Source organism: Oryzias latipes, chromosome 8 (assembly GCF_053564925.1).
Source record: "Oryzias latipes strain Hd-rR chromosome 8, Olatipes_Hd-rR_3.1".
Taxonomy (NCBI): Eukaryota; Metazoa; Chordata; class Actinopteri; order Beloniformes; family Adrianichthyidae; genus Oryzias; species Oryzias latipes.
This window is the reverse complement of record NC_136244.1, coordinates 18,541,209-18,557,273: the sequence shown is the minus strand read 5'-3', so window position 1 is coordinate 18,557,273 and position 16,065 is coordinate 18,541,209. Positions and strand designations below refer to the sequence as shown.

The 16,065-nt window shown below is 38.6% G+C and overlaps 1 protein-coding gene across 1 annotated transcript in view; it reads left to right on the top strand.

Moving 5' to 3' along the window:
- Positions 1–16,065, top strand: part of kcnt2b (potassium sodium-activated channel subfamily T member 2b) — a 44,592-nt gene that overhangs the window by 2,450 nt on the left and 26,077 nt on the right. The window contains exons 2-5 of the mRNA XM_011478102.4: positions 11,354–11,433; positions 12,595–12,697; positions 13,768–13,830; positions 14,614–14,662. Of these exons, the coding sequence (XP_011476404.1) occupies positions 11,354–11,433; positions 12,595–12,697; positions 13,768–13,830; positions 14,614–14,662 (295 nt within the window). The remainder of the gene's footprint in view (positions 1–11,353; positions 11,434–12,594; positions 12,698–13,767; positions 13,831–14,613; positions 14,663–16,065) is intronic.

Below are 16,065 nucleotides of genomic sequence, written 5' to 3'. Positions count from 1 at the left end.
TCCATGCAGGGGTTAAGCTGGAACATTTTGGATGTGGGGGGGAAGGTGGCAAATGAGAACAGCCGAGTGGAATACTGTTACAAATAAAATGATTGAACAAGGATTTATTATTGTTATTATTATTATTAATATTAAAACAGTATGTATTTTAGCTGAGGTGCTGTTAGTGATTTAAAGCAGAAGTAAAGCCCAGATGGGCTGGCATATACAATACAGGGGCAAAGCAAAGCATTTGGGGGCTCAAGATTTTATTTTAAAATGTTACTTTTGTTATTTTTGTATTACTTAAAGAAGCATTTATTGATGTTTTATCCATCTTTGTCAATAAAATACTAATATTGACTTATCATTGGTGGGCAATTGGGGGACAGAGCTTTATGCTGGTAGGGCAGCTGGGCCCCTTTGCCTCCCTGTAGCTTTGCCTCTGCTTCCATGTCTACTCTTATATAAGTCTGAAACCAGGCAAAAATAATAAACCTGAATGGATAAAAAAATCTGTCTTCAGAGTTCTGAACCATACTTTGTTGTGTGAATCTGGGGATCATATATGCGTTAATGACGCATCCATAGATGCTCAGACACTTGTGGCAGCAGGAAGAGCGAAGGCTCCATATGTTGATATAGTGCTCAAGGAGAAATGGAGGCTATGAAAGGGACTGATGAGAGACAAAGTAAGAGCAGTGATCGATAGTGATGGAGACTTAATTACAGCTGAATCAGAGTGTATCTGCCATGCTTCATCAGTCCAAAAGAATTCTGAGTTAGTTCAAACATCCCAATTTGGAGCTCAGATCACGCTGTGCAAAATCACTACATTCTATATCAGAAATCTCTAGTTTTTTGCAGAATGTTTCTGCTTTGTATTCATGATTACTCCCTGAAAAAAGAAGAATCACTGCGGAACTCTAAAAGCTTTTCCTTTAACCTCCGTGGGTTTTCCATCTGTCCTCCTCTTCTCTCTGATTGCAAATCTGGGTTTATATTTCTGCATGTGTCATATGTCACTCTAATTTAATGTTCATCCCATCTCGCCTTCTCTCTTCTGCGTTTCACTTCTGATTGAAGTGCCTCCAAAACGTGCATTACCCCCGTCAAGACCTGTCCTCAAGCACAGTGGATATGTCTGCTGGAGCTATTCAAGAGCCCAAAACATCTCAAACAAGATTTCAAGAGACAAAAGTTGTTTTGTTAGCTTCTCTGAAACAATGTTTTTTCCGCAACTGTACTTCATTTTATTTTATGTTATCAACAGATTTTTGGCACATAAGTTTCAAGTCTTTAAGTTTCAGTTTAAATGATCTGTGCCTTGGTTAAAATATTTTATTTTTTAAGTAACGTTGTTTTTAGTCAAGGATGTGATCCAATAACTGGTCAGAACAGAGATGTGCTTTCTGGACTGAGAACTGCAGTGAAGCATGTTCTGCTCAAACTCCATTTATTGCTTCTTCTTTTTTTTAGCTGTCATTCTGAGGCTTTTGTTTTGAAGGACTGCCAGTAACAAGACAATTAAACATGCTGCCTCTTTAGGCTGATGAGGATTTTACCAGTTAAATATGCGTTTTGGATTTTCAAAACATTATTTGTTTTCAGGCCATGAAATGACTAACTTTATGGCTGATCATTGAATTTAAGTCTTTACAAAAATTCCCAGAATCACCTCTCCTTCCTGGTGCAACCTGTAGATAGATGAACTCCTTTTAAGCATTTTGAAATTCGTCAAATGCCAGCAATTTACAGAACGTAGTGCAGCAGTTATTGGGTTGCAGTATTTAAGAGTGGAACATTGTGATTCTCAGTGTTAATAGTATGGTCATAACCCCCACGACTGAACACATGACTCCCTTTCACAGTTCCACTTGTATGAATAATTTGTTAAAGTGAATTGAAAATACCACAGAGCCTTCAAAGGTCCTCAACAAACAGCTGTAGTTAGAGTGTTCCAGGATTACCAGACAAATTACAGGCTTTTGTCCTTAAAACTGTTTTTATTGGGCACCGCCTCCACATCCTTTCACCCTCAATTTCTTCCTCAGCATCATCTTTTCTCAGTTTCTCCTTTTTCTCTTGCTTCCTTCTTAATTCTCCCTATTAAGTCTTAATCTTCCGAGGGCAGCGTTAAGCATGATGCATCAATATTGCCAATATTCCACGCTGTTCTCACTCTCATTTTGTCACTTACTGATGCCCAGGTCAGGAACCTGCTGCGTGGGTTTTAAACACAAGAGGTTCCCCCTAAAGGGTGACCACTGGACTCTACAGGGCTTTCTGGGCTGGTAGCAGTTTTGAGATGTGTCCCCAAGGTGTAAAGTGGAAAATGATGTCAAAGCTTTCCACAATAAAATGTGTTTAATTGCTTTAGTCTGACCACAGTGTGTCTCCAAGCTTAATTTTTCTTCTAATATCTTGCCAACTACTTTTATTTGCAAACCAAACGGGGAAAAAACATTGGAATTGTAAAGAAAAAAAAAATACAGAAGAAAGCATCTGTGACCTCCCCTCTCATTTTTCCTTAATTTGCATTTTATGTAGGAGCTCATTTGTGGTAGATTAGATTGCAGAAAGGTTTAGAGCCCTTAACAAACAACACTCAAGCTAATAGACTAAATGAAAAAACATGGCTGTAAGAAAACATTTCAGTTGCACTCCACAATTTGCAGATTTATTGCCCAATTATTAGACAACACTCTAGTTATTTTCGTGACTTCTCTTGAACAGTAAGGAAAAGCTCATACATAACACATGATGAGATGCTGCACCTCAGCTGTTTTTGAGGCTGCCACCAGCTGGCAGACACACGCTGTAACATATATTTATGCAAAAACAATGTTCAAGTATAAAAGTCAGGATTTTAGCTGGTCACATTGGTTTTATTTTGTTAATTCCTATAGAATCAATTATTTATTGATCATTTTATTAATTTTACATGCTCTCCTGCTTGTTTAAAGCCCCTCACACCTCCAACTTAACAATATTGGTGCAACGAAAATGGCGAGCAATATTGGAGTTGCCAGCTCAGACGAGGAAAACAAAGACGATCATGGATCTATTTGTCTGCAAGTGGATACATTAGAATGGAGCAGGGTGCTTGTGGCTTGCTGTAGTAGCTTTTGTGTCACTTTTTCCAATTGGCTTTTTTTCGTTTGCTCCAAATTCATATTGATTTGAATCAAGAAATACTCAGAAATTCAAGTTTTTGCATAATTGCGTCAATATTTGGCCTCCGCCATGACCAAAAAATTAATTTAAAAACACCAAAAACATGATTTTAACCAGAGTTGGTCGGTACTGCACAATGTGTCACTTAGTAATGACACAATAAGGTTTTCCGTCATTCTTGTGCTGTCATATATATTCAACGCACACACATGCATCCCTCCACAGCTGGGAAGATTGTACTATTCATCAGTTACCAATGTTGTTTTGTTCGGCCTTGTCTGAGTGATGAAAAAACTTTAATCTACACATGGAATGAAAGCCTACATGCAGGTTTAATTTTAATCGATTGGATTTCACATTTAAGAACAACATCTTAGTATTCTCCCAGAATCTGGCTTACAAGGTAATTGATGGGTCTGCATGGCCGACATAAAGCTCAGAGCCTCTACTATGCAAGGAAACTTGCACATCAGTTAACAAACATAACTTGCTATGAAAAAATACAAATGTGGATCTGTTAGAGAACAGTTGAGAGTCTTCTGGGAGAAGGGAATAGTGATATTCAATCTTAATGTGATCTTTGCTCAAACAGTGAACATAAACCGCTGCTCTTTTAAATTGCCTGAGGGCAGAGACAGCAACTGCTTCTAAGGTCAGAGTTTAGTAATTATTTATATCCTTTTAGACCTCAACATCCTATAGATAAATATAGCCTAATAGAAATACAGTATGAGGTAAAAGATAAGGGCACACACCCTATTTGACATATATGAGCTGCACCCTTTCTTATTTAATTTCATGATGAGCCATCACCTAAGGCTGAGGGAGCTGAGCCAGTGCAGGGATCATTGCTGATGGCTTTGAAGGCTCACTGTCTTTTTATTTTTAGGGCAATCTTTGCTGCCACCGGGCCTTAATAAGCCACATATTGAATTCACTAACCATCCTTATAGTTTTAGATGGTGCCGTCAACACTTTGAGACCCTCCTGCAGTGGTTGCTAACACATGGGGTTAATTAACATTAGAGGGTCTATCTATATCATGCTATTCTTAAGCCTTTCAGAGTAAACTATATCCATATATATGATAACTTATTTACTTTGGTACACTAAAGAGCAAATTTTGAATGAAATATTAGTTATTTTTTCAACTCATTTTCCAATCCAGAAGTAAGACAACTTGATCTCTGAGGCTCCGCCTTCCGCTCCTAGTGGGTGACTCCCATTCAATGACGTCAACCTATAGTCAGCCTCGGCAGCGTGTCTGCGTTCCTTCCACGAAAGCATAAAGCATCCAAACTTTTGCAAAGATGGATGTGCATAATGTGCATATGAAAGGGAAATGGTTTTTGTGTGTTAGCTGGGGGGGCGGTGCTGACAGCACAGACTTTTTCTGGAAGGGGCTGTTCTCACTTATCCACGTCACAATATGAGAACCCGTTCGTTTTCGTGGGTTGGGAGCAGGCACGTGCACACTTAGGGCCCTGGGGGTGTTTCAGCACCTTCCCTTTTTTGCCTCATATTAAAAAGTGTCCTCTTTTCTTTTTCTTTTTTTGAAAATAACAGTTATATATTTCTGTTAAAGATTCAAGAAAAAATGTGGCCACAACCCCCCCACATTCTTACTATTGGACCCATTTTGTTGTAACCCGGAGGTTCTGAAGTCTATTTTAGCCAGACATCTGAGCGGCGCATCAATACAACACAGAACAGACCATGCAGCGACAGGCAGCTGAGTAGTACAGTACTTTGTACAAAATAAATTATTTTCAAATTTTCAAAATAAAAAACAGTATTTATGACAAGTTCAAAGATTCCTCACTACTGGTCTGACACTAAATGTATCTGTTTAATCAGTAATATTTTTCTGATTAAATTTGCCTTCTTTAAACTTTGTATCAATCAGTTTCACCTTCTTTTTGAATTAAAATTTTTCCAATCACAACAAAAACTTGTGTTTAAAGGATGAGATGCAAAAGAGAATTTAGCTGTGAATCCCAATATAAAACAAGAGTCACATTGAATACAACCGTCAGGAACCGGAGCGAAAATGCAAGAAACTGGGCTTGGTGGCAGAAAGATAAACATTAAATAAATAAAGTTAAACAGGAGAAACTCTGTGGAGAAACAAAAAGCAGATGACCTGACTATGTATAACTTAAAATCATACACTTCTACTGACTGACAGATGACAGAACATGACCTGAAACACCACTGAAAAACTGAACTGATAATAGCAATAAATATTTAAATAAATATAAGTTCAACATTCTAGGGATAAAAGTTGTAGGATGTCTGTGTTTAAAATATTACCATCCGGATTAAACTTGATGCATGTTGATCATGCCTGCAGCACATAAATAAATAGCCTCCAGCGTTTCATTGGTTTGATGTTTTCACAGTCTATGATAAAGTGAACAAACTCATGTTGACAATAATTTGCTTACAAAAAAATGACAATTGTAATACTTTTGCCTACACAGGTATCATAACTTAGTTGGTATTTTATTGAATTTCTGTATTGTTAAAGGGACAAAAAAAAGGGTTTTTGCTGACCTTTTCTGACTTTGGAGCCCCTCCCCTCTGAAACCATGCAAACGTCCTGGTTGGGAGGGGCTGGTGCTCAGACCACAGGTTTATAGAGGAATACTCAGAAATTCGTGAATGGATCAAATTACAGCTTTGGGGTTGTTTATAGTGAGGAATGAGCATTATTACACTTAAAAGCTCAAAAAGATTATTTTTTACGATTTGATTCAATTCAATTCAATTTTATTTGTATAGCCGAAATTCACAACAACAGTCATCTCGATGATAAGCCCATTGATAGGCTTTGTACAGCTGCAAATCACAGATTTATCATATAAATTTACTAAATGAATATAATAAAACATATAAATATGATACAATAAAACAGAGGAACTCATAACTTCACATTTTCACAAATCTTTGATGTATGTTAAAAGTCAAGATTTAAAATGCAGGAGTCAGCATTAAAAAACAAGGTTTTAAATCTTTGAAAGTATCAAACAGTTTGCAGTGTGAACAGTTGAAATATGTATCCTGCTGAATCTTCCAATTTTTGACAAACAATCAAGGCAGCATTAACGTGTCAGGAAGTCCTCAGGTAAGGATGAACAAGCAGTGACTGATTAATCACCGTAGGCTGTGGCGAGGCTGCTTACCTCAGATGTCTCTGGCCCTTCAGCTCATGAGGAATGGAACTTTTTGTCTGCGGAAGGGTTATTCTGGAGATGCTGTGTACTTGTGACTAATGCATCACAAAGTAAAATACACATTTCTTGGATTTGAAGGGAGCTCCCAAAAAAACCCTTCAAAATGTAGTCCAGAAATATGTATGTGACAGGGTAAGAACAGTGGTGAGGAGGTGGGTTGTTTTCTTCCCTTAGCCTCACTCTGATTTAGAAAAGAAGAGATCTGGAGACTCTTACATAGTTATGTAATTATGAAAATGCTTGCTCTGCTTCATTAGAGTGTTAATATCAATTTCTTGGCAGCATTAAGTCGTTTTCACTTCTTATGACTCCTTAATTGAAGCAAACTGTGCAGAAGGGAATGATTTTTATTGAGGGGGGGATGTGCACCACCAACTCTATCTTTTTTTCCTCCCTATCAAAGATGTTTTAGAGTATTGTGTTTGTGTATCTGGGTCAGGGACAAGCCGTCCTCCCTGCCCTTGGTTGAATGAAGCAGAGTACACTTTGCTTCTCTCAGGATGACAGACCATCAACATCCCTGCGAGCAATTTATTTGCCTTTTTGCTTTCTCACTGTATTTTTCTGCACCTGTGCATTGTGGGTGTTTCCAGTTATTTCCAATCTTTGATTTTTGTCCTTTTGCCCAAAATTATCTCCCGCCCTCCTTTTCTTGTTTAGTTTTTAAAAACGCAAATGTTTGTTTTTTTCCAAATAAAAGCATTTTTCATTCAGCTTATTGTAACAAATATAAATCCATCTGTTGCCTTTATAATGAAAAATAAAAAGTTCTTAGTTACAACATATAAGAGATTATCTTTGCACTTAATTATCATAGAATTTTTTCCAAAAAGGGAGAAGATGTTGTTCCAAAATCACCTTGAAGTCCCACTGCAACCATCTTCTGATTTATTTTAAAAGATTACTCAGTGGTCTTTTATTTAAAGTTATGTCATTTTTAGCCACAAAAAAAAAACCTGTCGTTTTTTAGGATATAGTTTCTGCAGAGCGGCAGTATTGGTACCATTGACTGTATAACAGAACCGAACTCAGTGAGTGTGACGTCATCATAGAAAACAGTATACTTCCTGCTCCAACGCGATATGTACGCCACCATTTAGAGCCAGACTAGGTTGGTAAGCAGTGATTGGTCCGAGTAGGTCTGAATCCACATTTCTATGGCAACTACTATCGCCAATCAGGAGTGAGCTTGTTGGAAGTCCACACCCCTTCCATTGAAAGCGCCTCGGGAGAATCTGTCAATCAAACATTTCAAGATGGTGGCCAGCTGGCACCACATGCTTTTATTGAGGCATCTTATTGGTCAGTATAAAACTTGAGTAAATGGCAATAAAGAAAAGATATAATGAAAAAAATAGGATTAGCAAGAACATGTTAAAATAAACTAAATCATTTATCAATTAAAAAATTTAATTCTGACAAACCCAATGACTTAGCTGTTCAGTCCTCAATGGAAGTCTATGGGATTTTGGATTCTGGGAGCCGGCAGGTTCTTCCTGTTTTGAACCCGAGGGGGGAGAGGTTGCTCAGTCCAGTTCTCTTATACAGTCAATAGGCGGGACTATTGACACGGAGTAAGCCATCCTCATTTCCCATCATCCCTTTGTTTACATTCTCTCCTGCTAGCTTACAGCCCCTCTCACCCCCAGCCTAATATCACTCGTGCAACGAATATGGCCAACAACACTGGAGCATTCCCGTTGTACAGTTTTGAGCCAGATGCTAGCTCGGATAGGGAAAACAAAGACGTACATGGATCTAGTCGTCTACAAGTGGGTACATCGCAATGATGCGGAGCAGGGAGCTTGTGGCTTGCTGCTTGTACCATCTATGCCACTTCTACAAGCTTGTTCCAAGCATTTTATTCATCTACTCCTGATTCACGACGATTTGAAAAAAGAAACACTCAAAAATTCAATTTTATTTCTAATTTAAATTATAATTGTCCTCCATTGTTAGAAAACCGCCACAAGAACATGTTGAAAACCCTTTTCTTTTTTTTAGGAGTGGGTCTTTTTATTCTTAGTTTGCAGCTGTACAAAGAAAAAATAGTCATGAATAGAAGCCTCTGAGAATAGAAAACATTAAAAAACAAACCAATAAGCAGTTTGTGAACAAATGGGTGTTACAAAAGACCAAGGACCCCAAGCATACCTCCAAATTAGCAGCAAATTGGCCTAATGACAACAAAGTGAAGACATTGGAGTGATTGTCACAAAGCCTTGAACTCAACTAAATGTGCTGGCAGTATTGAAAAGACATGTGCAACCAAGAACATAAACTTGACTCAGTTCCATCACTTCTGTCTGGTGAAATTAGCCAAATATGCGAGTCTGTGGAGGAACCCCTAAAAATGCAAGGCAAGTTGATCTTATTTATAGGTAATTACACCAAAAACCAATCAAGTAAACCTGACTGTAAAGTTAGCTACAAACATAAGATATGTTCAGTACAAAATGTGTGAATAATACAAAGTTAAATACCTGGAAAGCAAACCAGGCAGGACTCATGGATGTCTCAGAGTCCTTATTATTAATTATCATAATATCTGGTTAGCAGTTTACATAAATAAATGAAAATGAAATTATTGGCAGTTTTCCATCTAAGCTGTTATTAAATCCCGAAAGACTTTTTTCAACGATCCAATACTTTTCAAAAAACTATTTTCTTTGCTTTGAAATGTTGAATTAAAACAAGAACCCAAATACAGTCTTGTTTTTGTTGTTTCATTGCAATGACCATAATTAGTTTTTTGTAATCGTGGAGGTTGTGAGGCTGTGCTCTGCATGCATAGTGGGACTTTTTTTTCCGATGTGTCATTACATGGCCAGTGTTACGGACCACAGGCATGGGTGGAAGCAACAGGAGAACAAGGTTCAGCCTTTCTCTCCCCTTTTTTCTTTCAAAGATCCACCTCCGCATGTCTCTTTCTGTCTGTCTGCATATCTAACTCTACTGTCTTCGACTTTTTCCCTTTTTCTCAGTCTCTGCCATTCACTCTTGTGCATTCAATGCACATTTATTCCTCATTCAGGTTCCTCGGGTTATTCTTTTCCCTGGTAAAGCTTGGCATTTTTCTTTAATGAAACTTACAGAGAAAGTCTTTAATTACCAGTCTATGTTTCTAAATCAGCACCCATCCTTTGCAGCTTTGAAAAGACTCCCTCCAACAGAACTGGTTGAGGGCAAAATGACCTCAGAAACATCTTCCACTGAAAAATGGTAGTTTTTTTTTTAATAGTTATGAGAGGCTGTAAGGATTTTTGAAAAAAGTGCATCAATGGAATTAAGCCATGCCCCTGAGATTTCTTTAGATATCAATAAACAGATAACAAAATAGAATATATGCTGAGAAACAGAAAGTACAGCCATCATCAAATGCCAGGGGCTATATCAGATAAATCTGGTTGTATAAGAAGAAAATTGAGGGTGAAGAAAAGATGACAGTTTTCACCATTTGGATTTTTTTTGTGAGGGTAATAACCGCAGAGTGGCCACGTCGCAGCATTTTATACAAAATGAAAACCATTTAGCAACAATGATACATGCATAAGTCATCCAAAATTTAATAATTTTTGAGGCGGAATGAGGAATGACTGGGCAGATAGCTGGGGATGTTTCTTATGAAAAATGTTAAGTAAAATGCTTTATATCATTTTCCCCAATCAGTCACTGTCGGTGACTCGAGCACCAGGATTAAAAACGAGCGCTTAAAAAGTTATAGTTAAAGTGTTTGATAAAATCTCAAACATCAGTACAAACATATCAAACATATCCTCCGAAAAATTTGAATCCATTTCCTAATCAACATATGCAATTTCAGCAAGAGCGATTCCCGCTCTCCCACTTTTTAACATGTGCAAAAATCACTCTTGTCAGTGATCCCCTCAAAGAGAAGAGAACTGTCAACAAGTTGCGGCGGGGCATACAGATTTGATGGCTGAAAGGCATTCACAAGAATGTGTTTGCACACATTTGCTTTCCAGAAGATGAGGGGAAAGCTGGATTCTGCGTAGCCATGGTAACAAGTAAGAAAGTTACCCCCCTTTCCTGCATCACCAAATGTACTTGGAAGGTGCAGTGATTTGGACTGCTCTGCGCCTGCAAGACCGCTGGACGAGTGCTATGATAGATCCCTGAGAAGACTCACCCCACCCCACCCATCCCACTGCCGCCTCTTTCTGTCTCTGCAGACAGAAGAATAGACCCCAGTTGTTCTGCTTCTCTTTGTTCCGCTTCTGTTTGAGCGCCAGACAATCCCCCTAAAGATGGCCAGTCACCTACAGTCTGTCTGATAATGTGTCTCAACTGTCAGATGAGAGTCTCCTTGTCACTTCCATCATATCTCCATAAGAATCCCTGTCAGGTGAGATTGAGAGTGCGCTAACAATACTAATGACCTGCGGAGGGTGGGTTTTTTGCATCTTTGTTTTGTTTTTGCCTTGGGTTTGCACAGAAGGTGTGTGTATGTGTGTGCGTTCCTCTAACAGGAGGGTGCCGGACTGGAAAGGCAGAAAGAGCAGTAATTATGGCCTCCCATGTTCAGCAGAAACATCAGAGGGAAGTAATTTGTTGCTCTATATTTAATCAGTGGAGAAAACGAGACTGACTGCAGCTGTCTGGGCCTATGGGCAGGCGGGCAAGCAGGAGCACCATTTCCTCCAAAGCCCATTAGTCTTTAATGTGACCAGCAACACTGTCTTATTTCCATATTTTTCTGTGTTTGTATAATCACTATCACCTTTTCCATCTCCATTTTGCTCATGAATACTTTGTCTGCGTCACTGTTATGCTCTTCTCGTTTGTCTTCCAGCTGCTTTATTACTGCTTTATTTATAGGAAAACCTTCTCAATCACCCGAAGCTTCTCTTTTGCACTTTCCTGCTTCTTTTTAAACTAAAATCTTCATGAATCTTTTCACTCTCTTGCTGACCCTGTCAATCTCTCCATCCCTCTCTTAGGGTGCAGGTAGAGTTCTATGTGAATGAGAACACTTTCAAGGAGCGCCTGAAGCTTTTCTTCATCAAAAACCAAAGATCCAGTGAGTTGTGAAGTTCTTCTTTGTTGCCTGTTTCTTCACACTGGTTACATTCTCGTGACAAAGCGCTGACAACAAAGTCTTGACTAAACTGATATGTCATTTGCTGGATTCTTGCTTTGCATTTCATCATGTTGTTCAGCTGATTCTCCCCTTGAAGCTGCTTTATACACTTACCGACCACACTAATGGGACACCTATCCAGCTGCTCCGCTGTGAATGATTGTGAAGTTGGAATCTTGGCATTGTAGAGTCAAAAAGTAATACTTCTTGTGTTTTCCTGAAGTAGAATAATAATCTTTTCTGGCAGTTTAAACAAAACACAGTGGAAAAACAAACTTTGTAAAGGTGCAGCTCCAGCTGTTTGTTTGCAAAAAAACTACACTTATTAAAATAGTTTTTGCTTTGCTTGTGTTAATCTTTTCCTCACTAAAAAAGTTATTTATTAGGGGTGTAACGATTCAGTAACTTAATCGATGAATCGATTTATATTCCTACGATAAACACAAATCAGTTGTTTGAGGCAGATTGATTCATGTTTCAACATGAAATGAATTGGTAATATCAAAATTGGAAAATACCATTTAGACATGGTTGGTTTATTATACCATAACGTAAAAACGACCAAGTGAATCATAGCAGACAGCACACGTGATGGAAGCAAAAAATGATCAAGCCATTATTACAGTGTGTGGAAACACAGTGTGGTAGAATATTGTCCCTATGAATTATTTTGATGTGGAAAAACAACAACAATGGGTTGAATGAAGCTAAAATCGGAATGAATCTGCCATTCATTGTTGTTTACTTGTTTGTTTGTACACATTATTTAATTTACGCTTGATTATCTTGCAATAATTACAAAGAAATCTGGAATACTTAGCACTGTTCAGATTCCAGGTATTTATCTCTGAGTCACACTGGTTGAGTTTTTGGCTAAAGATGTCCTGAATCAATTTTAAATCAGTGAATCGAATTCAAAATGAACCAAAATCAACCATGAATCGGATCACTAACCAAAAATTATAATACGAATTTAATAGCTAAAATGAATCGTCCCACCCCTGTTATTTTTGGTGCAGGTTTATTTTGTATTTAGTTTATTAATTTTTGTGTGTTTTACATCAGACTTTCAGAAGGTGATTGTTTCCTTTTTGACTGCAGGTCTGCGAGTGCGAATGTTTAATTTTGCCCTGAAAGTGCTGAGTTGCCTCCTCTACATTGTTCGAGTCCTGCTTGACAACCCACAAGAGGAGAGACAGGACTGGTGAGGAACATGAGGAGCAGAACTGATTATACAAAAAAACCCTATCACATAAAAATAGTATGATTAGAATTAATTTCATCAGCTAATCTTACCTTTTCAGCAAAATCTAAAAGGCGGCATACCTAAAGAAGTACTGCAATAAGTGCTGCAGGCATTTCAGAACTTCATTTTCTTGACTACTAGAGATAATTTGAATAGTTTGGTATTTTTGACCCCAGAGGTGAGCCCACACAGACATCATGCATCTGATTAATTTAGCGGTGGAGGAAACAAATGCACACAAACAGGGCTGCGTGCAGAAACTTTAAGGAATCACAAGATGGAATATAAAACACAAAGCAGGACCTGAAACTAAGCTTGAAAAAGTGAAACTCGTTAACAAGAGAAACCATGAAAAAGTTGAGAAGCAATTGGCAATACAAAGAAGATGTGGAAGCAGGTGTGGCAGAAGGGCGTGAAAGGAATCTGATAGAAAACAATAATGAGAATACTTTCAGAACAAATTAAGAAACTAGTCATAAACGATACTTAAAGATTTGAGCATGAAGCAACCCAAAGGGTGACAGCTGTAGGTAGAATTGATTAATCGATGCCCCTGTTCACAAAATTAAACACGCTAACTGGAAATGAAAAGTATTATGGTTAATGAAGATGGTAGCCCCCAGAGCAGCACCCTAAATGAAGAGTAGCACCTCCTCTGAAGTGTTGTGCTCCCATCAGGGCAGCAGGAGTGAAGAAATATCTACACCTGCTGCAGTCATTTGGTGCAGATGAGTGAAGATTAGTCACTTTTTCTCCTTCAGTTATACGAAGGTGTCAGTAATTTTTTTTTTGACAGCAAAAAGGCTGTGATTTTTTATGATAGCAATGACTCTTTAGCGGTCACAAGTGTACCAAATCATGAAACGGGAGGACAGTTTAGACATCCCATTAAGAGAATCAGACAGAGATGTGATTGCAAAGTGATTTTTGTTTTTAGCAGCAGGTAATTTCTTTTTTAAGAGGCCCTGAACAAAAAAAAAATATTCAAAATAGTGTTTATTTGTCCCCCCCCCCCCCCCCCCCTGTAGCATTGGAGGACTTAACTGCTCCAAGCAAAACACATCATCCCGTCCCTGGAGTGAGTTTGACTGGTGAGCATGCAAATTTCTAATTAGGAGTGATGACTTCTGTGCTGACAAAAAAAATAAATAAAATCACAAAGACACACGCCTTGGAGGACTGGCATCCCCTAACCTCGGCTCACTGGTTGGAAATGTTGTATATAAAACAATCAATGCAACTCCACCTATCTGAAGCCATCTGCAACATTGACTTTAAGCAACACAGATCCATGTCCATTTGTCAAAATCAAGCTGTATGGATTACCTGTCAGTGTAATATGTATATAGTGTCTTTGCAGGCTAATCAACAGCGATCTAGTGGAGATAAAGTATGTAATATACAACAAGAGAGGCAGAAGAAAACCAGAGCGTTCACGGACCTGAGGCTATGCCATGTCTCCAGCTCAGGGACCTATTGATCTAATTGATGGCAAATGACACTGGCTAAGCTCTGTCTCCAAATGAATAAGGAGCCTGACAGGGTGAGCTCGGGAAAGGGGCAGACCGCCTCATAGCTTCAGTGGAGATGGTGCTCATGGCAAGCAGCCATGATAAACCCCAGGGTGTCCTAGAGAAAGGGAAAAACAGACTTTCTCTCACAATGAGGACGTAAATTTGACAGGGAATATTGCTTTCCTCCTACATTATGAGGGTGCTGTGGTTCAGCTGGAAGCCGCATAATTAAAGCGATGACATGAGTTGTGTTCATGGTCCCTGTTATGTGGTACAGCACGGGAGTTTTACACTTCATTTTCCATTTTAATGGCATCTGTATATTTTGGGTTTTTTTGCCTCATTTTTGTCTCTTTCCAGGAAACTCATCATCTGGGTTGACAGACCTCTGCCGCTCTGGGCCCTGCAGGTCAGACATATCAGTACACCCCTGTGTAAACACGCCTCAGTCTGTTCAGCCATTTTTGCTTAATTGAACACCTACAGCCATGACATTAACCCTCAGTAGTCTTTGCACTCACCGGTGGCATTGCAAATCCAACTGGTTGTTTACAAGGATGTAGGAATAATACCGACCTGCCGTTTGATGGTTTCCATTCAAAATCGATCATGAGGGGTTTAAAAAGATTATTAGCTTGAAAACAAACTTAAGAGTTTAGACATAAAAGCAATTCATCCTTTGAACATTATATATAGTTTAGTGGAGTTTCACCTTTTTTTTTAAATATATTTTTCACATTTTTATGACTTAATCTTTGCTTTGTTTTTGGACTTGTTTTGATTTTAATCATACACATTGTTGCAAAAAAAAACTGTTTGATTTCACTTTTTGCAATAAAAAATAAAAATATGATGATCATTTTTTTTATTACAAACATACACTTTAAAAAGAAAAATGACATTTATAAACAGTCATTTGGTTGCATTTAAATCTTATTCCCCAACAAATCCAATTCCCCCCTCCCCTGCATGATTTCAGTTTATATCCATAAATGTTTACACATAAACTCCCTGACCACTTTATTAGGTACACCAAGCTAGTATCGGGTTGGAGCCCCTTTTGCCTTCAAAACTGTCTTAATCCTTGGTGGCATAAATTCAACAAGGTACTGGAAACATTCCTCATTGGTCCATATGGACACGGTAGCATCACACAGTTGCTGTAGACTTGTTGGCTGCACATCCATGACGCCGATCTCCTGTTCCACCACATTGGTGCTCTATCAGGCATGGTCACTAGCTACTAGGGGTTTAACCACCTGCTGTCTGAGTTTTGCATACTGATACTAAGCTTGTTACTGCAAATCACGCAGAAGTCTGGGTCGGTTTGAAGTCAACACTGTCGACACAAGTTGAAGAATTCTTTGGCAGTGACTGCTCTGCTGGGGGAGGCTGGTTTTATTGATAAGAGCTGTTGCCATGGCGTATGGTTGGTTTGAAATGTTTAGGTTGGCAGTTTGTGGCAAAGAAGCCTCATCAGTCATGCCAGGAATAGCAGAACTTTGTAGGACAAAATCTTGATTTTTTTTCCTTCACTTATCAGTGGTTTCTAAAAATGTGACCTACCAGCATGCAGACGCATGCGAAAGATCTTTGCAGAATTTTCAAAAATATATTGTAAAAGCTGATTTCATGTCTTCATACACTGACCTGAAAGGATTGCACTTGACATCCATTTACACTTGCAAAATGACTGCACACATATGCATATAATTACATGAAACTAGACAGCGGGCTGTCTCTTGCTTCAGTGAAACCTGTTCCCTCTGAAACGCAAACATCACAGCACGCCCACTGATTCCACCCACACTC